The 25307-nt window shown below is 37.6% G+C and overlaps 1 protein-coding gene across 3 annotated transcripts in view; it reads left to right on the top strand.

Annotated features, from left to right (window-relative positions):
* RPS6KC1 (ribosomal protein S6 kinase C1) overlaps window positions 1-25307 on the top strand; it is a 133669-nt gene that overhangs the window by 55250 nt on the left and 53112 nt on the right. The window contains exons 7-8 of one of the 3 annotated variants that reach the window (XM_070397687.1): window positions 7191-7306; window positions 16347-16439. In XM_070397687.1, the coding sequence (XP_070253788.1) occupies window positions 7191-7306; window positions 16347-16439 (209 nt within the window). Of the gene's footprint in view, window positions 1-7190; window positions 7307-16346; window positions 16440-25029; window positions 25075-25307 lie in introns of those variants that run through there. The other 2 variants (XM_070397688.1, XM_070397689.1) reach the window with 2 other exon arrangements.

The following is a 25307-nucleotide window of genomic DNA, read 5'->3' as shown; positions in this document are numbered from 1 at the left end:
GATCCATGATTCTCTCTCATCATGGATGTTTCTATCTCTCTCCTTCCCTTTCCCTTCCTCTCTGAAATCAATAAAAAAATTTTTAAAAAATCTTTTTATCTTAATCTTTTAGAAGCCACTTGATTCAGTGGCTCTCAACCGTCTGGCCCTTTAAAACAGTTCCTCATGTTGTGACCCCCCAACCATAAAATTATTTTTGTTGCTACTTCATAACTGTAATGTTGCTACTGTTATGAATCGTAACGTAAATATCTGATATGCAGGATGGTCTTAGGCGACCCCTGTGAAAGGGTCGTTCGACCGCAAAGGGGTCGCGACCCACAGGTTGAGAACCGCTGGATTAGAACATAAAGGACTCTTAGGGGTTTATTTATTTATTTACTGACAAGAGTTTGTCACAAAGAGACTGGCCACACAGTGTTGTTTTGAAGAGATTGATTAATTTTTTGGGTATTCCCCTTTAAAATTGCAAAACAAAAGAAAAGAGGTTAGGGAGCAGAAAGAAATTGTTGCATCTAAGAGAAGGCTGTCTCTGTGGGCATTTAGTACTCTATGACCTAATGATGTGTCAGTTTTCATTTAGTATTATTGGTGGTAGAAAAACTGCTAAGCAGCATTGAAAACAGTCATAATTGAGGTAATGTGTGGTTATGAATTTTATTATGACTTTGGCTTTTACTATTCTTCGGTGATTCTTTTGACTTGTGGGGGTCACATAACTTGGTTTTGTGAAAACATTTAAGGGGGGTTGGTTAAATGCAAATGGAGCAGATTCCCTGGCTGACCGGGCTTGTGCTGTACACAGAGAGGCTTGTGGCTCCAGAGTTGAAGACGTGTAGGACAATAAATCACTGTTCTCTCAAGGTTTCCTTTTGTTGTCAAAACACTTAGCATAAGCCAGAAAGGTAGGCAATACCTGAAAAGAACAAAATACCAGTAACTACAATAAATCAGCACTTAAAAAATATAACCACCAAGGCCATCTCAAATACGCATATTCTTTCATGTGACTAAAGTTGTAAAAAAAAAAAAAAATGAAAGGGAAGTGCCGACAAACAACGCTCCAACAGACTCAGGTTGATTTGGATGTTCTTTCTAATGTGATAAATCTGAATGGAACTACGTGTGCTTGACCAAGAGTACAGTGGCACAGGGCCTATTAGAGAGTGTTTGTGGGGTAGAACTTGAGATAAGAACATACGATGTGACTGAGTAGAGTCTTATATGGAGATTAAAATCAAGTGCAGTTAAAATACTTTTAAAGATTCCTTAAAATTTCCCATGAAATACAGATGTAGATATACTGTTACTGAAGAGTTCTAATGTGGCCAATTCCTCCAGCATTGATTTTATTTTGTTGAACCAGTGATGAGGCATTAGCTGTGTTCAAACAGAATTGGAAAAAACGACTTTTTATTCTAGTTTGTGCAACTGATTTTCATTAGTTCTATGAGTAAGAATGCCTCTTTTTTTTTTTTTTGTGAGTAAATGAGCAAGGCCTTTGTTTTAATTTTTTTGTTAATCCTCACCCGAGGATATTTTTCAATTGATTTTCAGAGCGAGTGGACGGGAGCAGGAGAGACAGCGAGAGAAACATCGATGTGAGAGAGACATCGATTGGTTGTCTCCTGCATGTGCCCTGACAGGCCGGGGATGGAGCCTGCAACCTAGGTACATGCCCTTGCCTGGAATTAAACCTGAGACCCTTCAGTTCACAGGCCTACGCTCTATCCATTGAGCAAAACTGGCTAGGGCAAAGGCCTTTGTTTTACAAGGAAATCCTTGGGTAAGGGTGTTTGAGAGACCAGTTTTTCTCTGAAAGGCCCATTCTCTTTTACACAGTGTGAAACTCATAACTCTTTGCAGCTCCCATTTTCCTGTGTGCTTGTCTGTCATCCTCAGTCTCTCCTCTCTGATTCTTCTGCTCTGTTATGTTGTCTGATAGGCTCCTGCCTCAAGTCCTATGTTTATTTTCTCTTCATTTTTGTTTCCATACTCATCTGTACTTGTCCTGTGCTCTGTGTTTTGTTGTTGTTCTGCTCAATAACCGAAGAATAATGTCATTCAAATTCAGTTACCTGAAGTGTGATGTCATAAGAACTGGTTTAGGTTTAGGTTCTTATATTAACTTTGTAACTGAGAAAGGCATTTTATATCCCTGAACCTTAGTTTCTTTAGTGATAAAAGGAAGATAATATATCTCCTGAAAGTAGAAATTAATACAGTGAAGGAGTGCTTCTAAAAATTTCAGCGACAACTTTGGTAGTTTTCCTCAGTTTTGTTTGGCTACATTCTCTTCCTTTCACACAGCACACTCAGCACCCTCTATCAATCCTCTCTCCTGATCAGAAATTGATAAAGTATAGAGTAAAGAAATACAGGCTGGCACAGTATATGCACAGTATACAGGTGACATATTTTGTGGTGCACCAGAACTTGTTGACAGAAAAGTTAGTATGTAATGGGAGCAGATTTCTCTTCTGAATGCCGAAACCCAGTGGAAAATTTTGCTGTATCTGAATAACAGAAATGCAGAGAAACTTATTGAAGGTAGTGGTTTATCTTTAAGTAGAATGTAAAATATATATCCATTTTTAGGAGCATTTATTGCCCCAGCCAGATTGGCTCAGTGGATAGAGTGTCATCCCGCAGACTGAAGGGTTCCAGATTTGATTCTAGTCAAGAGCGAGTACCTTGTTTGCAGGCTCGTTCCCCAGCTTGGGATGCGTGTGGGAGGCAATCAGTCAATGTGTCTCTCTCAAATTGATATTTCTCTCTCTTTGTCTCTCCCCCTCCCTTCCACTCTCTCTAAAAATGAATGGAAAAATATCCTGGGGTGAGGATTAACAACAACAAAAAGCATTTATGAAGTGTCTACATGAATATATTACTGAAAAAATAACAGTCACATGACCTAGTGTGAAATTAAAATTTGAATTCCAGATAACCTAGTTTTTCCTGAAAAATAATCCTTATCAGCTGTATGAATTTTAAAATGAAAATTAAGAAATTAAGGTTAGAATCGATTAAAATTTTTTAATCAATTAAAATCTGTTTAAAGTTACATCTATCTATAAGTTATCAGTTAGAATTGCCCAGAAGATTGGTCTTTTATTTCTGGTATGTACTACTCACAAACTTCAGTAAGTATCCAGCAGCAGAAATCTGTAAGAAGTAGTTGTCATCCTTGCTGCTGTTGATCAGCAGTGGTTGTGACCTGCTTTTTCTTTTTTAATTTTTTATTGTTGATTGTAGAGAGAGGAGAGAAGAAACATAGATTTCTTGTTTCACATATTTATGCATTCATTGGTTGATTCCTGTATGTGCCCAGACTAGGGATCGAACTGCAGCCTTAGCGCATGGGAACAGTGCTCTAACCAACTGAGCTACCCCACCAGGGCCTTTGGTTATGACCTACTTTTAAGGTGTTGATAGGAAAGTGTCATAGAATGTATGTTTAAGGTTACATTTTAAAAGCCTTCCAGTTTTTCCATCACTTCATTGTTGTTTCCATGGAAGCGGAATCACTATCCTCAGCAGGAGTCCATTTCAACTGCTGGCTTCCTGTTCTTGACTCTCTGTTCCTATGGAGACTGCCTAGAAAGCAGCAGAGATACCACAAGTTAAAAAAACAGTGGTTTGATCACATAATATGGTGTTAACTCTAGCTTTAATTAGGTGGTCCATTATCTTGGCATTTTTGACTCAAATTATTTTGGGAGACAAGTTGATATCTTTGAATAAAGCAAAATTTGAAGTTTCATTAAAGCTTATTCACACTGAATGAAAACACTAAATTGGCACAGTTTCTATTAGAATTGAGCCTTAGAGGGATAAAAAATTCTAAAATAGGGATTTAAATTAGTGCTTAAAAGACATAAGCTGAAATGAGAAGAGCCAATGAAAATGGGAATAACAGAGTCCATAAACAGCAAACTCAAAATCAAGGGCTGGTAGTGTGTAGAAATATGGAATGTTTCTTATTTTTGTGGCAAACTTTATCCTCAAAATATGTTATACTTAGGTGATTTTCATAGATTATATCTATTTTTCAACTGAGAAAAATACAAACCTTGGGTTTAGAAATTAAGTACATTTTAAGGACAGGCAGGAAGCATACTGATTATTTTAATTGAGGCGTCAGGAGTTGGAGTGTGCCTAGAAAGCAGCAGAGATACCAGAAGTTTAAAATAGATTGTTCCACAGTTGAAAAGCAGTAGAGAATTTTTTCCCTCACCAAAACCAATTATATTTGTAAATTTCTCATGAAGGAGAGAAGAGATGAAATAGTAATGTAAAAGCAGTGAAAGGAAAGTTATTTAGCAAAATTACAATAACTTTATTGCAGTTTTTCTTTGAGATCTGTTTTCATTCAGGGTTCTTTGGTTTGCATGTGATAAAAATCTATATTTGTACTACCTTACACAAAGAATGGCAGAAATGTAGATTCAGTTGAAATCAGGGACCCCAGTCACGCTAGGATTTTTTCTTTCTTTCTCTCCTATCTGCTTCTTTCTGTCCAGTTCCTTCTTTCAGATTGGCTTTTGTGAGAAACTATGGCAGAAACCATTGGCAGACACTTAGGCTGCTGGCAGTTCCCACTCTTATTTCCAGTGTCAATAACAGAGAAGGCCTGATTGGCCCAGTTTGTGTTGGGCCAGTTCCTCTCTCCTCCAGCTGTGGCCAAGAGGGTGGGGTTCTGTGATTGGCTCAGCTTTCAACCCTTGGCTAACTAGTAGTGTAGAGGGACTGAAATCTGAAACACGATAGCAGTTTTCATTCAAAGCAGTTGTTGGTGAGTAAGCGCTGGTAGTGGGAGGTGGGGAGAGGAGAGGTGGAGCAGTATCCAGGGGAGGAGAAAGAGGCATTTCCCAGAAGAAACAGGAGATACTGTTCCAGGCAAAAATAAGAAGAGTTTTTGGGGAAAAATGTCTGCTTACTTTAGTAATTCAATTCACTTTAGTTCAGCAAACCAGTTAACATTATTTTGAAGGATTTAATTCTGAGAGAAAAATGAGGAATGGAAACCTTTAAAATTTAGTGTTTCCTATAGTTTTGTCACTGTTGTAATAATACCTTTTATGTGTGTTGTCTCTTTTCATCTCCACAACCATTTGAGGTATATATTTCCATTTTAAGGAATGAGAAGACGTTCAGAGAATGAGATACCTTATCATTGGTCACATGACTGGTGAGAGGCAGAGCCAAAATTCAAATAACCAGGGTTTCTGGAATGCTATCCAGGACACTTCCCACTATATGACACTTGCTTTTTTATTGATTTCATTCAGATGATGTATTTGGTCGGTTATAAAAACAGTGCCATGTGTTAAGTGCTAAAAATGAGTCATGAAAAGTATGAAATATTATTTAGGAAAGGAACCTTAGAGATCATAAATAGTACAGTGGTTCTTAAAGTTTTTGACTTTCAGCCATGAAATGTTCAGAGTCAAGTACCATATAAAATGAACGAAAGCACAGGATCATCCTGCTTTGGAGAGGGGAGAGCCCGGTGCTCCGTGGGCTGGACCACCTCTCTTTTGAGGTCTTGACTTCTTGGAAGCCACTTTATTTTGTTTTTATTTTTTTTAAAAAGTGTTTTATTGATTGTTTACAGAGAGGAAGGGAGTGGGATAGAGAGTTTGAAACATTTATGGGAGAAAAATATCGATCAGCTGCCTCCTGCACACCTCCTACTGGGGATGTGCCCGCAACCAAGGTACATACCCCTGACTGGAATTGAACCCAGGACCTTTCAGTCTGCAGGCCGATGCTCTATCCACTGAGCCAAACTAGTTAGGGCTTGGAGGCCACTTTAAAAACCTTTTGTTTAAGGAAACAGAGAGCCAGACAGGGTAAATAAATGACTTGTCACTTTCAGATAATTATATATTACAGGGATTTAAATCATATTCTTGTTTTCATTTATAAGGTGAGTGATAATTTGTTGTTAATGAAAAAACCATGAAGCTTATAAAAATCAATTAGAGTGAATTCAGAGTTACCCTAAATAATTGTATTCTTCAATTTGGTGGTACTTTTACAGCATGTCATATCCATATCATAGCTCTTATTAAACATCTGTGGACGTTAATACTATTTGTTGAGTTAGACAACTGTCTGGGTAAGGCTAGTCTTATCTGCAGAGCTCTTTTATACTACATTTCTCATATCTACTATTATAAAATATGTTGAATTCTCTATATACATATTTCAATAGGAGAATTTCAGAATTTGGATAAATATTTTGTGATTGGCTCAGATTTCAACCCTTGGCTAACTAGTAGTGTAGAGGGACTGAAATCTGAAACACGATAGCAGTTTTCATTCAAAGCAGTTGTTGGTGAGTAAGTGCTGGTAGTGGGGCCTATCTCAGAATTAAATCCTTCAAAATAATGTGCATTTAGGTAATATTTAGACCTTGCTCAGGAATATAAAGTACAGCATAGAGAATATCTATACTAATAAAAGCCTATGTGGTCATCACGCCCTCATGCTGTAACAATCCATCACCAGGAGGCAGTGTGCGCAGTGGGCGTGTGTGGGTGGGTCGGGATTTGATGTGTGTATGGCGTGGAGGCAGGTCCTATGGTTCTGTGTGGTGACGCCAGGGGGTCACGTGGCTCCACGCAGAGCCGCTGGGGCGGGTCCCAGTGGGTCCGCGTGGTGATGCCAGGGGCGGAACCCCTGGCTCCGGCCTACCTCTTTGGGGCAATCCATTGAGGAGTCCCAGACGAGTGAGCGGGGCCTATCTCTTTGGGGAGATCGATCGTGCGGCTCCCACACTGTGAGAGGGCACAGGCCAGGCTGAGGAACCCCCGCCCATCCCTGGGTGCACAAATTTCGTGCACCGGGCCTCTAGTAGTCAAAAATGTAGTAAATATATATGGTGTCAGGTGGCTACTAGACTTACTAGGGGATCACTTCCTAAACTGTATATATGTTTAACTACTATACTAGAAACCTTAAACGAATGTAAAATAATATTGAATGCCATCTGTAATTGAAAAATATTTAGACCTTGCTGATATTAATAACTTTGATTATTCCATTCCAGTTTTGAATCTCTCTTTTTTCAGTTAGAAATGTGAAGAAGTGGTACAGTGGATAACGGGAAGTTAATCTTCAAATTGGATAAAGAAGAGTTTATTTATTTTTCCCTTGACCTGAGTTTTGTTTCCTCCTTTTAGGAGAGTCAAGCCCTACCCGGCGAGAAGCTGTGAAGAGAAGAACAGCAGAGTATCTCATGCGAGCAGAGAGTCTCTCTAGCTTTCATAGAAAAGCTCAATTTGATGAAGTAGCTCAGGTATGTCTTACGTTTCATTTGCATTTCCTTTAGCTATTTTTGCTGTCTTGTCTCTCACTTTATTTCTATTTAGAGAATTTTGGTCTTTGGAATTTTATCAATAATTTTAAGTTATTGGTGAAAGAAAAGCATTAAAGCACCAAAAATAGAATAAAATGGGACTTGCTTTCTCCTTCTTTCTTGGTCCTTTTTTCGTATTCTACCCCTAATAATCTAATTTATACTGAATTTTATTTGAATTTTTTAAAGTTAGATTATGATCCTCAAACAATTTCTGTAAAGTTTTTATTGCTTCATGCTAAAGCTAACCATTTAAGCGTAAGTCCTATAAGTAGCTGCTATCGATCACCTAGAATTGTAAAGGTATAATTCTGACGGTGATGTTTAGATTATGTAGGATTACCTTTAGTCATGTCTCAAAAGCTGGTGAATGAAACATTAGAAACATTGTGGTTTAATATTATTGTTTTTATATCCTATCTATCTGTTTTGGCACATTTCTGGAAAAAATTGTTATTTCTTTCTTTATATTAAACCAATTAAAAAAATGCAATTTAAGAATCATCTTCTGAGATGGGAGAAAGTATTTATTTTCTCAATTGATCTAAGAGGCAGGCAGGCTTGTTCGGATCTCAGCTCTCCATTTGAAACCATGAAGAATGGACAAGCTCCTTAACCACCTTGTAGCTTCAGTTGCTACATATGAATAATGAGGATCAGATAATTCCTTGCTGGGTTCTTTTTTTTAAAAATATATTTTATTGATTTTTTACAGAGAGGAAGGGAGAGAGATAGAGAGTTAGAAACATTGATGAGAGAGAAACATCGATCAGCTGCCTCCTGCACATCTCCCACTGGGGATGTGCCCGAAACCCAGGTACATGCCCTTGACCGGAATCGAACCTGGGACCTTTCAGTCCGCAGGCCGACGCTATATCCACTGAGCCAAACCGGTTTTGGCCCTTGCTGGGTTCTTGTTAGGATTAAATGAGTTTGAGAAAATCACTCAAAAAAAAATGAACACACACACGTGCGCGCGCGCGCACACACACACACACACACGCCCACCTCATAAAAAGACCAGCTTATAAGCCGAACTTAAGACTAGATTAATTAGTCTTAACCTTATTTTTCATCTCTCCTTGTATACTGCTTTATAACTCTTCACTGTTGAATTGTATCTTTTTAAAATGAAATATTTATTTAAAGATTACTTTGAATTCAATTCTTACTGTCTGTGGGGTTGTCAACCCCCCCAGGTGTGCATTCCTAATGTATACATACATTCTCAATTCTATTTTTGGGGACATTGATAAAAATGTTAAATAGAATGGGTTCTTATCAACTTACTTGTTTTATTAAATCACCTTGTACATAAATACTCTAAAAGTTCTGGGAGTCAAAATTATCATTTCTTTCCATTAACAGTAACTTTGAATAGTCTAACTATACTTATTCAAACTCCCTATTTGTGCATCCCCTGTTATAGTTGCTTATAATCACTTTTGTGAGCAATAATTTATTAGGAAAAGAAACATAAAGCTAATTGTAAAGCTTTTGCCTTAGAGAAAGGAACCATGAAGTATATCAGTCAGAATTTCCCTTCAAGCATAGCTTTTAATGTAACTAAATAGGTATAATATAGGAAAGTTGATTATATTGTTATATATTAATTCACTAGGCATCTGTTAAGACTCTGTGTGTATACAAAAACTAGATATATTCTGGAGTTATAGAAAAGATGATGACAGTCTCTGCTCTTGCAAACCCTGTAGCATAATTGAGGACTCAAAATATGCACCTAATTCAGGAAATAAAAGAGAGAATGGTAAGAGCCCTGCAGAATAATGGGAGTTTGGATCAGAAAGGGTAAAGAGGAGTACCACATTTGATATACTAGGATTTTTTTTAGCTTTTAGGCAAGAAGACTAGAGGAGAGTTTTTCTTGCTAGAGCAAGATGTTTTTCTTTTAGAGTAAGCAATTGCTTTTCATTTTCATTTTGTATTTTATTCTATTAAACCTGGACCTTACTTAGGTCAGGGACATGTTTGATTATTTTCTTATCTAAAATTGAACTTAAATGTCTTCTAGAGGTTTTTTATTAGCTTGGTGAATTCATTATTTGTCTCCATTAACTTTCTTTGGGCGTCAGTTTCAATGAACACAATGAGAGGACTAGTATAAATGATTTCCTAGGCCCTTTTAACTCTTAAATTCTGTGCAAAGCAGATATTCTCTTTTGAATCCATGTGTAAACATTTCTTTCCAGCCTGGTTGATTAAGAAAATAAAGGAATCCTTTCCAGTTTTAAATGTTTTGTTGATTGCTGTTTTCCCCTTTGGTCTAGGACTAGGTCATGACTCATTCCACCTGAGTTTTCTGTGGTAATTTAAGCTTTTTGCTTTATTGAATTTATTTATGAGACTCTTTTGGTGGTAAATACAGAAGCTCTGAATTTCCCCAGTCATTGTTGATAGCATTCTTTTCAAAAAAGGATAGAAAGGAGCAAAAGCACTCTCCTTTTCTTCTTCTTCTTCATTACTAAAAGGCCCGAAGAAAAGTACAGGTTTCAGATTAAAAGGAAATGATCTTCGTTTGAAGTAAAGGTGAAATCTTAACTGAAGGAGACAGATATTTTTTTTTAAACTTTAAAAAATTAAATTGTAGATAACTTTGAATGCTTTAAGAATTAATATGAAAAGGGGATTTCCCTGGAAAAGGCTGGATATAGCTTTTTTTCTGCTATATTTAGCTCTAGGAATTTTAAACTCAAGATCAATGAAATTTAGAAAAAAAATAAATAATCTAAATTTAGGACATCGAAGATGGTGTAGTTTCTAAAGTGTAAGTACATTTTTTTGTTAGGCATTTACAAGGCGTGAGTGAAAATATGTAGAATATATGCCTTTCCTGATTATTTTGTAGATTTTGAATATCATTGCTATAATAATATTAAAAATAGTTTTCTGTTGTGCATTTTGTTTGCTGGTATTATTGGTATGTCTCAATTCTTTAGAAAAAAGTATTTTAAAATGAGTTTGTATCACCCTTAGTTAAACATGGGAAAGCAGAGCAGGGGCATTCCAGATCAGGAATAGGGCTGCAATTAAAAGCTCTGATATAGTTACACAATGAAATACTATATAGCCATAAAAAAGAAGGAGATCTTACCCTTTGAGACAGCATGGAGGGACCTGGAGAGTATTATGCTAAGCAGAATAAGCCAGTCAGAGAAAGACAAGTATCACATGATCTCACTTATATGTGGAATCTAATGAACAAAATAAACTGAGAACAAAATAGATCCAGAGACATAGAAGCATGGAACAGACTGACCAATCTCAGAGTGAAGGGGGGTGGATAGGTGGTTAGAGATTAACTAAAGAACTTAGATCAGCGGTTCTCAACCTGTGGGTCGTGTGAGGGTCGAACGACCCTTTCACAGGGGTCGCCTAAATACATCCTGCATATCAGATATTTACATTATGATTCATAGCAGTAGCAAAGTTACAGTTATGAAGTAGCAACGAAAATAATTTTATGGTTGAGTTTCACCACAACATAAGGAACTGTATTAAAGGGTCACGGCATTAGGAAGGTTGAGAACCACTGACCTAGATGCATATATGCACAACCCATAGACACAGAAAATAGTGCAGTAGGGTTGGTGGTGGGTGGGTGTGACATCTGTAATACTTTCAACAATAAAGATAAATTTTAAAAAAAGTAAAAAGATGCTTGAAATGTGATTTCAGAGAGTCTTAGGAGGCTGGGTATTGAGGGTTAATAGGTTCCTAATGAAGGTCTTGGCAAAGCCAAAAGTCTACAGGTGAAGCCAAGTTCAGAAACTATGTAGTACTATGTAGTTAGCTATCAGGGTTCGGAATGTGGGTTCTGGGTAAATTCTTTGCAGTGTTTTCCTTTTGCCCTTGATTATTTATTTCCTCCCAAGTAATGGTGATTTATTCTCAGGTTATTTAAGGAGGAGTAGCTAATCCTTCTTCAAACGTGGTGCTGGACCTGAAGCATCACATCACCTGGGACCTTGTTGGAAATGCAGAATCTTAGGGTCCCCTAGCCTAAGTGAATCAGAATCTCCATTTTAACAAGGTCCTCAGGCGATGTGCATACAGGTTAAAGTTTGAGAAGTAGAATACTAGCAAATTGGTAAGAATAGATACAGATCACATTGAGAACAGGGAATAATATCAAGTGAAAAAGACGATGGGTAGGATAAATAGCAACTTAAAAAAACCCATGGAACAGAAAGAAAGGTAAGCTTCACTTAGCCATTTAGAGAATGTAGAACAGGAACAGTAAGTAGGTTTTACTAGTGTGCTAACTCTAATCCACGGTGGTGGCTGCCCAGGAGCACTGTATGTATTGTGAGACCGAGTGTGGGATTAACAGCGATGTCTGCCATGGGCTTGAGCACTTGCTGTATTTGGTTTTGAAGACTGTTCTTGCCTTTCTCTGCCCTTGATTATTTATTTCCTCCCAAGTAATGGTGATTTATTCTCAGGTTATTTAAGGAGGAGTAGCTAATCCTTCTTCAAACGTGGTGCTGGACCTGTAGCGTCACATCCTTGACCTCTGTATTTAGTTTTGGTGTGGATGAATACAACTACTACTTGCTTCTCTAGGCATCTTCTGCTACAGTAACTAATACATATAACTGAAAATTCTACTTTTATTTATTAAGGAAATCAGCCATGCTGCCTAGAAATATATTGATTTCTCCCCACCCCCTTAGCTTTGGCTGCAGTTTCCCCAATGTCATGCATTGTTTTATAAGTAAGATTTAAACCCCTCTTACCTGTTACCTAGTTTTGTCATTTTGGACAAATTGCTTCACCTTGCTGCTTCCTATATTAAAAAAAAAGAGAATATTGGACTTGATCTCTGTCTCTTTCTGTTCTTAAAATTCTGTGGATTTATGTTTCATTTTGCCATCTGAAAAAAGGAATAGATCCATAGGGATTCTACCCAATTTAAACACTGCATATAAAAAATATAGGATTTTTTATTGATGATTTTATTTCATGATCGTTCTTTGTTCATTTCTTTGATCTTAAAGTTTTATAGATGGTTAAAGTAGAAAGAGAACTTTAATGATCACTTTATCTTTGGTCTTCCGCCATTACAATTTCACCATTCCTGTTTTTGCAGAAGTAACCTTATTAAATCACTATTTTTATTGAGTTGTTTCTCATACAAAAACTTGTTTTCTAGGCTCTGGAGAATATAGTTTTGACTTTTCTTCCTGGCATTCAAGGCCTGTGAAAACTGACTGACCCGATCCTACTGTGTAATTTTATTTTCCTCTGTTCTACAATTTGACCATTCCCTCCCCACCCCCCCAGGCCAGTTTCCTTCCAATCCTATATGTAATACCCTTTTCCTAACCTAATTTCTACATAGCATTTAAAATCACCTTTAGTTCTGCGACCAGTTTATCATACACTAATAGTGCCTGTCTCTATTGTCTTGTATTTTACAAAAAAGGTTTTATTGTTATTTAACTTTTCATGTATTTGGCTTATCTCCTCAAGTAAACTGTAAATTCTTGAAGCTAGCGACTGTGCCTTTTGATGATTTATATCCTTTTTAGTTATCATGTTCCTATTGCACACCAGTGATTATTTGTTGGAAGGTGCAGGAGAGTTTTTGTAGTTTGCTATCTTTGCTGTTGAGATTGCTAAAGTGAACCAATAACTTTCTTTTGGAAACTGATAGATCCAATGACATCAATGAACAAGAAGGTACAAGTAGCCCTGGCTGGATTACTCAATTGGTTAGAGTGTTGTCCCAATACACCAAGGTGTGGATATGACCCCCAGTCAGGGCACATACAAGAATCAACCAATGAATGCATAAATAAGTGGAACAACAAATCAATGTTTCTCTCTCTCCCCCTTTCTCCCTTCCTCTCTCTCTAAAATCAATAAGTAAAAATTAAAAAGAAAGAAGGTACAAGTAGGAGATACAGATGTTGGATGCATTCGGCCATATTTTCAAAGACAGATGTAATAGATAAATTATTACTTATTCTTTTTTCCCCCTATACATTTTCCTCAACATTTCTTTTACCAAAACTACAGCACTTCTTATTTTTCCTCCCTCCCTCCCTCCCTCCCTCCCTCCCTCCCTCCCTCCCTCCTTTCTTTCTTTACCCAAGGATATGTTTATTGATTTCAGAGTGGGGGGGGTGGGGAGTGGAAAGGGAGAGGGAAACATCAATTGGTTGCCTCCCTCATGCACCTCTACGGAGGATCGAACCTGCAACCTTAGGTGTGTGCCCTGACCAGGAATTGAACTGGCTACCTTTTGGCATACTGGGATGATGTTCCAACCAACTGAGCTACCTGGCCAGGGCCTTATTCTTTCTTGATAATGGAGGGGGAAATGAATTTTGAATTGTTAGACTATGTTGTGTGGTAGGAAGACTGCAAACTGTAGAGTTGAGGGCTAGACTAGGATCTTCCACTGTTCTTTCTGACCAAAAAAACTCAACCAGTCTGAGCTCCCCTTTATTTATCTGTAAAATGGGGATTTAATAACTTCTTGTAAGTACTCCATTCAGGGCAGGGTGAGGGATAATGTAAATTAAGATAGAAGAGACTATTTCTGTTATATGTCTATTAAAGTACCCTGCTAAATATTTTTGTATCCTTAAAAATTCATCTTGGATTTTAAGCTTCTTGGGGGGCAGAGATGTATCTGTTTTTTTTTTAATGTCCTCTAGCTCATTACCTTTTGAAATATTAAATACGTGTTTTTTGAAATTTATCTTAGAAGTATAATTTAAATCAATTTTAAGCAATTATCCAGTACAATTGCTATTATCACCAACATTCTCCAAGTTAGGTGTTTTTAAAAAGTTGTCTTTTTAAAATTTTTTAAATGTTTTTTTATTGATTTTAGAAAGAGAGGAAGGGAGAGGGAGAGATAGATGTAAACATCGATGAGAAAGAAACATCAATCAGCTACCTCCTGCACGCCCCCTACTGGGGATAGAGCCTGTAACCCAGGCAGGTGCCCTGACCAGGAATTTAACCAGTGACCTCTTGGTGCATGTTTGTTTGTTTGTTTTTTAAAATAACATTACTTCTTCAGGCATATTCAAATTAGTATTTGCTTGCTGAACCTAAAAACAAACAAACAAAAAGGAGAGCAGCCCAGCCAGCATGGCTCAGTGGTTGAGTGTTGACCTATGAACCAGGAGGTCAGGGTTCGATTCCTGGTCATGGCACATGCTCTGATTGCGGGCTCAATCCCCAGGGTGGGGTGTGCAGGAGGCATCCTATCAGTGATTCTCTCTCATCATTGATGTTTCTATCTCTCACTCTCTCTCTCTCTCCCTCTCCTATCCTCTCTGAAATCAATAAAAATATATTTTAAAAAGAACAGGAGAAAACAAACAAACAAAAAAAACGGAGAGCGATTATAATTTCTGCTTTTAGAAAATTTTACAAGTACATTTTCTATTTGTAAAAGACACCTAATTTATCTATGCAATCTCCTCTCTCTTGTTTTGCTCCTCTCTTCCTCCTTCCTCTCTATTCTGTCCTTCCTCTCTCCTTCCAACCAACATGCTAGGCATTGTGAATACAAAGATGAATAAGGCGTATTTCCTCTTCTCAAGGAGCTTCCTGTCTGGTGATGTTGGTCAGTATGAGGACTTGAAGTACCAAGAATGATGTCTCAGTAACTATTAATCATGACAGTTGATTAACCAGGATATTTATCTCCCACTCATGGGGGAAACATGTTTCCTATATAGCCTAATAGATTTTTGACAACAAAAAGGCCTGCTCTGAGGATATAATAAAGCAAAACTTTGTGTCTCCTGTCATTCTTTGCAGCATCACCATTTTAATATAAGGATTAATATAGCATTGCTTTCTGGTTATAAATGCAAAATGGAAGTGTCTTTGGAGTTTATCTAGTTTAATGTCTTACTTTACTGGTAGGGAAAAACTAAGGTCAATGGTTGGGAAGTTAGGATTATTCTTTTATTGTACGTAGTACTGATACATGCTTTTCTGTGTTCACTGACCTTTTTGGACTTTTTTGTAGCTAATGGATTAAGTTTTCCACATCACATATTTTCATATATTTAAACAATTTTTCTTTCTCCTGTAAATCATCTCTTTTTTAGCTTAAACAAGGTTATTTCTAGTAATTATTGCTTATATGATGGAGTTTTTAAATTTTTCATTATTATTGGCAATTCTTCTGGAATCTGCCAATCTCTCTTAAAATACATACCATGTATTTATAACATAACACTAATGGAGTGTAGTTTCATGAAGAGAGAGATGACTTGTGTGCCCTCACTCCCCAAGTTTATCTATTTTTCCATTGTTTTTAGTTCTCTATTCTAAATTACTCTTTTTTTTTTTTTTTTTTTTTTTTTTTTTTTTGTTTTTAAATATATTTTATTGATTTTTTACAGAGAGAAAGGGAGAGAGATAGAGAGTCAGAAACATCGATGAGAGAGAAACATCGACCAGCTGCCTCCTGCACACTCCCTACTGGGGATGTGCCCGCAACCCAGGTACATGCCCTTGACCGGAATCGAACCTGGGACCTTTCAGTCCACAGGCTGACGCTCTATCCACTGAGCCAAACCGGTCTCGGCGATTCTAAATTACTCTTGAGCGGTCTGGGGTAAATATAAGGCTGTGATTAATTGTTGGCTCAGTTATCCAATTGTTATAAAGTTTCATTATAGTTGTACAGTTTTGAAATGAATTACTGTGCTAGAAACTATCAACTCATTAATTTTTCTTTTTAAAATGTTATCATGATTTATTTACATGCAACTTTTTTCTTGCTTTTTCTTTTTGATTTTCTTTATTTTTGAGTTTATTATTTTTTTTATTTTACATTACAGACAAACAGAAACTTCTTTCATCTTTCCATTCTCTGATTTATGATAAATTTAGTTTCCTTTGGCCTGGCATTTGCTTCAGCAGGCAGTCTTTCTTCAAGTACCTCCCTGATTGATGTGTAATCTTTGATATCTTCCATTAGCCTCCAGGATCACTAAGTTCAAGGCCCCCTTGGAACCTAAGGAGCCCTGCCGAGGAGCTGAAGGCCTTCAGAGTCCTTGGGGTGATTGACAAGGTAATTCTTCAGTGCCTCTTCAAGAGTTCAGTCATAAATCGACTGCATGCTGACATTATGTCTTTGAAGCTTTGGATCTTAAGGATATGAAACAAAAGGAGAAAATGACTCAAATGCATCTGCACTTTAAAATAACAAAAGCAGAAGAGAAAAAGCTTTTATCTAAGCAATTCATGTAAGGTCATGCAAAATATATGGGAGCTAAAGGAGAAGGTGCATATTTGTTGGCATTCAGTGCAGTAGGGGTTTGGTTTTTTAAACCTGTTATAGCAGGGTAAAGATACACTTTGATAGTTACAAAAACTTGGGAGTCAGTAGTTATTCACATTAACTGGTGTAGTCAATACAATTAGTCAAAAAGAAAAATGGCATTCTTCTAATTACTATTTATTGAGCACCTACTATGTGTCAGACCATATCTTAGGCATTTTATATAAAACAAATTACTTAATCATTTTCACAACTCTGTTATTTGCATCTTGGTGAGAAAATGATGTTTAAAAGAGGTTAAGTAACTTGCCCAAAGATCACATAGCTAATTTAGGGTAGTGCAGAAATTCAAACCTAGATCTTTGTGAGTTAAAAAGCTGTGCTTTTTTTCTAATACACTTAACCCCCCTACACACACACACACACACACACACACACACTTTTATATTTGGAACAAAAATACTAAGATAACTGACATCTGCTACTGAGTTTCCCCAATTTGGTATCATCTCAGTTATGCCAAACATGTCCAATACTGGGCCTCTTAGAGAATTTAAAAATGTAATTTAAAAACTATACATAATAAACTGTGTTTTAAATATATTTGATCAACCATTACTTTTACCTTTCAAAGTCAAAGAAAATGCCTTAGTTAATGTTAAGGTGTACATTAATTTAAATCTTTTTTACATTAACCATCTTTTATGAAGCACCTTAGTGATCATTTGTAACTTACTGAGTACTTCTTGTCTTCTAAAGTATGCATGTGATTCCATGCTAAAACCGAGCAATATGCAGTATATCGCAGGTACTTTAGACAGTAATTTATAGCTTGAGGTATTCCAAAAGGAACATTAGGTTGGATATTACATGAAGCTCTCAGTGTCTTATTAAATTCTTACAAGCATCATTTTTCTCAAATTCATATGACTGAATTTTGAACTTAAAGAATTTTAAGTAGTAAGATTTTGGAGGCTGAAATGATGCCTTAACCATGTTTTCCCTGGCTTTTCAGAACATTCAGTTTGAGAGTACAGAGAGGCAAAGTAGGAATTGAGTAGTTTCCTGGTTCTTGGATTTCTGTTCATGGAAATAAACTTTTTTGATGTACAGTGTCTGCTCCCTCTTAGACTTGTTTATTTTGACGAAATGTGTCCTTTCATTGCTATGCTCTAATTATGAGTAAGTCACCTGATTTATTCAATTTAGAACTTTTTACAGTGGAGGAATTCCTGAGACTTTGCTGAGGCATACTTTGTTACTGTCTTTACTCTGTTAGCCTGTGTTTGGTGTTTAGAAGGTGACATTTAACTTTCTTAAGTAGAGATAAGGAAGTATGTATGGGAATTAAATAACCTTTTTATTATTATTTTAAATTTTTATTTATTGATTTTAGAGAAAGGGAGAAGGAGGGAGGGAGGGAGACAGATTGAGACAGAGATAGACTGAGAAAGACACACAGAGAGACAGAGACATTGATTTTGTTGTTCCACTTATTTGTGAATTCATTGGTTGATTCTGGGAGTCATACCTGCAGTCAGGATGGCTCTCTAACCAACTGAGTACCCGGCCAGGGCTGGGAATTAAATAAGTTTTGCAAGTAATCTTTTAAAATGTGTAACATAGTCTCTACTTTGCAAGAGCATCAATAGGTAAACTTTAAACAATTTGAATTTTTTAAAAAGATAAAATTCCTATCAGTTGTACTGAGGAATACCTAAAATTTGGATTTTACAAACTTGAAGTTTGGAAGAGAAGTATTGAATAAATTCAAACGGCTAAAAAATACATAGGATATGGTAATCTAGCCCATACAGAACATAGTTTCTCTAATTCTGTTTCATTATAGTATTTGTTCTTTATGAGTTATTTTGAGTGTTATTGTCTATTAACTTAGGAAAATAAAATTTCCCTAGGGTAGGAGTTTATAAACTTTTATATAGAAAGTAGATAAAACATTACTATATAGACCAGTGATGGTGAACCTATGACACGCGAACTCATTTTTTTGGTTGATTTTTCTTTGTTAAATGGCATTTAAATATATAAAATAAATATCAAAAATATAAGTCTTTGTTTTACTATGGTTGCAAATATCAAAAAATTTCTATATGTGACACGGCACCAGAGTTAAGTTAGGGTTTTTCAAAATGCTGACACACCGAGCTCAAAAGGTTCGCCATCACTGATATAGACCTTAAGTTCTTTAGAACAAGATTTTGTCTTTCTTGTTCACATCTGTATTCTTTACACTTACAAGCATGCCTGGCACATAATGGACACTCAATAAATACTTAATGAATTGAAACTTAAATAACTTTAAGTACTATATTATCTATAGAGTGATACCTACTGGTATAATATGAGACTGCTATCTAGTACCACTGTTCAAGACACTCAGATGTCTTTACTCAGATGTATAGTAATTCCAAAGCTGCATCTTGGTCTAGTATTCAAAGGTAAATAAGTGACTTTCTGTCCTTTAGTTGGGATTAACATATATATGCAACAAGAAATTTAAGCATAGGGCTCTTGGATTATAAATAAACTGGTGTGCATTCAGAAGCAAGAATGATAAGGCTGGTGAAGGCCCTCCAAATCATATATACAGAACAACTGAAATATGAGTAATGGTTCCAACTGATAAAAACATGCATGATGTTTATATTTTTGAGGGCTCTCCAGTATAGAGGGACTGTATAATGTTTTGTTCAAATCTGTGGGTGAAAAGGGATATTCATTATGCCAGAATAACATCTTGGACAAACTAGAATGTGTGGTTTTCCTGAGAGAAGGTTAGTAAGGGATGAGACTTCAACTAAAACTAAATGAGTATAAGTTGGCAAAATTTTGGCCAGTGATTAGAGATACCTTTCAAGAATTAGGTTTGACCAAAGGCAGACTGGATTCCTTCATATCTTATTTGTTTCATGTCATTAGAGATATTCAAGTAAAGGCTGAAGGATCATTGGTGGGGATATTGTAGAAGGAATTCAAGCGTTGAATGGATTTTTTTTTTTTAATTTAGAGAGGAAGTGTGGGGGTGTGTGAAGGGGGGCAGAGAGAGAGAGAGAGAGAGAGAGAGAGAAGAAAAGAAAGGAAAAAAGAAAGAGAAAGAGAAACATCAGTTTGTTGTTCCACTTATGCATTCATTGGTTGATTCTTGTATTCAATGCCCTGATCTGGGATCAAACCCAAAACCTTGGTGTATCAGGTAATGCTCTAACCAACTGAGCTACCAAACCAGTGCCTGGATTTTTACATTACATAACTTATAAAGTTTTATTTTACTCCTCCGATTCCTTTACACATAATCTTCATGTGGTAATAGCAGGGGAAAATAGAAATTAGTGGAAACATCATACTCGGGTGAGAAGGATGGGTGAATCCCTGTGGTTTCATATAAGTTTGTGCATGTGTGGGTGCACAAACTTTTGTGTTTGTGTGTGATAGGTATGAATATATAGGGTGTGTATATGTTTCTGTGTATAAGGATTATTTATATGTAGGTAATTTGTAGTTGAGTTAGGAATCCGGATTGGTAGTTTAACTGGTGGTAGGATGTCCAAGTGATGGGAGAATTTCTGAGAGAGTTCACTGTTGTATAACTTATCAGAATGATGTCAGGAGAGAACAGCTAAAATAAAAAATTAAATAAGATCACGAGTCTCATAATGGTCCACGGATTCGTGCACATTAAAGGGAAATTTCTTAGAAGAATACTTTAATATCGCTATTTGCCCTTTTTCTATAATAGAAGTGTCAACCAAATTCACCATCAACAATGACATATCCGAACACATTCGTGCGATTGGCGCCAGCGAGAGCGTTACATGTATCGCGCATGTGCGCGTCAACTTAGTCTTTTATAGATATAGAATAAACTTGCTTAATTAGACCTGCTTTCTGGCTTAGCTAAACTTTTTCCAGCCCAGTGAAGCACCCCAACTTCTCTTTCAGGTAATTGTCAGCAACACAGCAGTAAATATCAACACGAAGCAGATTATTATTGTAGATCACGCAGGGAGAACAAAGGGTAAAATATTTAACTGCAGCAATCTTTGACTATATTCTGCACAGTGAGAAAACCTGAAGTCATTTTCAAGGTCCACCATTTCTTACTTCTTTTCAGTTGGGTCAAGTTTCTAAGCTTTCTAAAATCTCCATTTTCCAGCTAATGAAAACAAAATAGGATTCCACTGAGTCTCCTATCTACCTACTCCAGGACTTCTCTGAGGATCAAAAGAGATGAGGCACAGGAAAATGCTTTACAGACATTTGGTTAAAGTATACAATGTTTGCACCTGGCTATAAAGCAAATCATGTTCCTGGGCTGAAGAAACTCCAAGGAGGCTAGTCTCTAGGGAGAGGAAGCCGGGTGTTGCTACGTGACATCATTACCTGGTGCCCACAGCCACCGTTTCCGGGCTGGGCTGGGCTGTGGGCTGCATTTTGCACCATGGGGTCTTGGCAGCGTTGGCTGTGATTTGGTGGGGTGTCGCTCTGGGGTGGTGGCGGGGCCTGTGTCCCACTTGGGGGAAGCTGAGTGTTGCTTTGTTGGCACCAGGTCTGTGGTGCCATTTTTTTGTAAATGGCCAATGCGCATCACGGCAGTTCCTGCGTTGAGCGTCTGCCCTCTGGTGGTCAGTGCACATCATAGAGACCGTTTGGACAGTTGGAGGGACACTTAGCATATTAGCCTTTTATATATATATATATGTATATATAAATATGTATATATTTATTTTATATATATATATAACTTTTAAATATATTTATATATATATTTTTTATAAATTTACATATATATATTTTTTTCAAAATGTCCAGGTTTCTATAGAAAATTATTGAGAAAAGACAGTCCACTGATACCAATAGTGAGATGACAGAGATGTTAGTTATCTCACAGGATTCACAACAGCCATCATAAAAATACTTCAGAGAGCAATTGCAGACACACAAAACACAAAATAGAAAGTCTCAGCAAAGAAACAGAAGGTGTAAAGAAAAACCAAATGAAGGTTTTAGAACCAAAAAATACAATAAGAGGGGGGAAAACTCTCAATGGGCTCAATAGCAGAATGGATAGGACAGAGAAACAATAGTGCATTTGAATATAGAACAATAGAAACTACCCAATCTGAATAGAGAAATAGACTGGGGGGGAAATGAACAGAGACACATGAACCTATGAGGCTAAAATCAACAGTTCTAACACTCATGTCATTGGGGTTGCAGATAAAGGGGGGAGCTAACAAGTATTTGAAGAAATATGGCGAGACATAATCCTACAGATTCAAGAAGTGAATCTCAAACAGGATAAATACAAACAAATCCATGGCAAGGCACACATAATAGTCCAACTTCTAAAAAGTGAAGACGAGAAAATTTGAAAGCAGCAAAAGAGAAGCACTTACAGAGGAAAAATAGTTTGAATGACAGTGGATTTCTCATTAGAAGCCATCAATGCCATAAGGATGGCACACCATTTTTTAAGTGCTGAACACAATGGCACTGTAAAGATCCTTAACTATCCCCGCCTGGGGATCTAGTGTCAGCAGCATTTTGGGAGCTCACAGGGAGAAGGGGGATGTCCTCACCAATTGGGCCTGCAGGTTTTCATACAATGCTCCTGTTTTCAGTACAAACAGTTCCACCTTCAGCTGTCCGGTTTCTGATTCCATGTCTTTAGAAAATGAACCTCTCTCTAGTCTTCTGCTGGGAAGGAGAGGGCAGCTGCCTGGCTGCCTGTGCAGCGGCCTAGAGTGTAGACTTTTCCCCAGTCCTCCTGTTTCAGGAGATACCTGGCACCCCTCATTTCTGGAATTCTGCAGGAAGAATTGGCTTGCCTTTTGTTGTTGTTTTCACCTGTAGACATTTGGCATCTGTTTTCTGTCTACTAAAATTTTGCCCTCTTTTTACATCTCTATTGTTTTTTTTTTTTTTTAAATCTTTATTGTTCAGATTATTACATTTGTTCCTCTTTTTTCCCCCCATAACTCCCCTCCTTCCAGCTCTCACCCCACCCTCCACCCTCACTCCCCACCCACTGAGTTCATCCATAGGTGCATGATTTTTGTCCAGTCACTTCCCGAATCTCCCACACCCCTTTTCCCCCAAGAATAGTCAGTCCATTCCCTTTCTATGTCCCTGATTCATTATAGTCACCAGTTCATTCTGTACATCAGGTTATTTATTCACTTGATTCTTAGATTCATTTGTTGATAGATGCATATTTGTTGTTCATAATTTGTATCTTTACCTTTTTCTTCTTCTTCCTCTTCTTAAAGGATACCTTTCAGCATTTCATATAATACTGGTTTGGCGGTGATGAACTCCTTTAGTTTTTCCTTATCTGTGAAGCTCTTTATCTGACCTTCAATTCTGAATGATAGCTTTGCTGGATAAAGTAATCTTGGTTGTAGGTTCTTGGTATTCAGCACTTTGAATATTTCTTGCCATTCCCTTCTGGCCTGCAAAGTTTCTGTTGAGAAATCAGCTGACAGTCGTATGGGTATTCCCTTGTAGGTAATTGAGCCTCTTTCTCTTGCTGCTTTTAAGATTTTCTCTTTGTCTTTTGCTCTTGGCATTTTAATGATGATGTGTCTTGGTGTGGTCCTCTTTGGATTCCTTTTGTTTGGGGTTCTCTGCGCTTCTTGGACCTGTAAGTCCATTTCTTTCTCCAGGTGGGGGAAGTTTTCTGCCATTATTTCTTGAAATAGGTTTTCAATATCTTGCTGTCTCTCATCTTCTGGCACTCCAATGACTCTGATATTAGTCCGCTTAAAGCTGTCCCAGAGGCTCCTTACACTATCTTCACACTTTCGGATTCTTTTTTCATTTTGCTTTTCCAATTGGGTGTTTTTTGTCGAATCTTTGGTTTGATTCTTGTGCTCCTCTGGTCTGCTATTGGGTATAATATTCTTTATTTCAGTCCGTGTATGCTTACTTTCTAATTTCTTTATCGTAGCATCGAGGGTCTCATTAGTTTTCGTGAGGCTCTGCACAAATTTATGGCAAGCCCTCAAAATTGCGATTCTTAGCTCCATATCCTCCATTTCTGTCATGTTTTTTTGTCTCCGCATCTTTTATGCTTTCTTGGTGCACCCCCTTGTGGTCTCTGTGCGCAGTCTTGTTCTAGCCAAGCCTTAATTGTTGTAGTTAACACTAGAGGGATTTGACCACCAGGCCGACTGGCTGTGGAAATCAGCTGTGGGAAAACTTCAGTCCTCAGGGGAGGCGCTAGTCCAGCCCTTGCCTGAGGCGATCGGCAAATGGCTGTGCGCAGGGTTTGGGCGGGGCGGGCTCAACAGGGCGGGGGGGGAGGGAGCAGCTATGGCCGCTCTCAGTCTGTCCCCAGGGGCTCTGCCTCTCTGTCCCAGCAATCGCTGCAAACCTGGGAGGGGCCGTAGCCAGACAGTCCCGCTTCTCCCGTTTGAGTCTGGGTCCCTAGAGACTCGCCCGGATCTGTAGCTCAGAGTCTGAGACTCGCTCCTGATTGAAAACGACAACCGCGCCCTCAGCCGCCAGCCCGCTTTGCGTGCGCACCCTCACCACCGCACCGCCGTACCTTTAAATTTTCCACACTGCGCCTCCGCTGAGCGTCGGAATGCTGTTGTTTTTGCTTCTAGTTGAAGAGACTCTCCTCAGCCAGCCTTCCCGTGGTTCTGGTTGATGTCCGCTCCGACTTTTAGTTGTATTTTTTAAGTGGTTGTCCACGGCGGCAGTCTCCGGTGTTTACCTATGCCGCCATCTTTGATTCTTCCTACATCTCTATTGTTTACAGTCACTCTACGTCTTTTAAAATCTGTTTACTGTTATTCAGTGGGGTTTCTATGGGAGATTGTGATCTATATTTAAGAGAATGTTAAATTTAACACATTATGTAGTCCTCTCAGCTTCATGGCATCCATAATTTTGATCACGTCTTTGTTGATCTTTTTCAGGTTGTTAATTTTTTAAAATCAAATAGTACAAAGAGTCCTGTAGGTCATTTATGGCCAGAATAATTATTTCAAGTTGACCCACCACCCTCTGGGTATTGCTAGTTACATCGAACCCATCTTTCCTTCAGCTGGGTTTCAAATTAAAATGTAGGCATCCCAAACTCTTTCTAAGGTAAAGATGTACACTATTTTCTTATTCCCCTTTAAAGATGTACTATTGTTTTCCTCTAGTCTTATTTTTCTCCAGTTCATCATCAACACTGCTAGAGGATAATTTATAACAATTAACTTAAAGTGATCTTTCTAAAACTAATAACCCTTTTGCTTACAATTCTTAATACCGTCACATAGTTTTTAGGGTAAAGTTTAAGCTTTTTAGCTAAGCCTATGGAGACCTTTGATTCTCAGTGTGTTTCTTCCTCCCCTTTTCCCAGACACCACAGCGTGCTCTCTGGCCACAGTCCTGTTGAACCCATCAGGTATGCAAGGCATCATGTTTAACACATGATGTCCCCCTCTGCCTGGAGTGACTTTTCCTTCTCTTCCTCACTTAATTTCTTCTCATTCTTAATTGTTGTCTTCTCTTGGAAGCCTTCTTTGTTTTCTGATTTAAATATCTCTTGCTGTGTTCTTTTTTTTGTTGTTAATCCTCACCGGAAGATATTTTTCCATTGATTTTTAGGGAGAGTTGGAAGAGAGAGGGAGGGAAAGA

The sequence above is a fragment of the Myotis yumanensis genome, unplaced genomic scaffold (genome assembly GCF_028538775.1).
Source record: "Myotis yumanensis isolate MYYU_CA2020_CCGP unplaced genomic scaffold, mMyoYum1.0.hap1 SCAF_17, whole genome shotgun sequence".
NCBI lineage: Eukaryota > Metazoa > Chordata > Mammalia > Chiroptera > Vespertilionidae > Myotis > Myotis yumanensis.
Note: the sequence above shows the minus strand (reverse complement) of the source record. Positions and strands in the feature narration are given on the sequence as shown.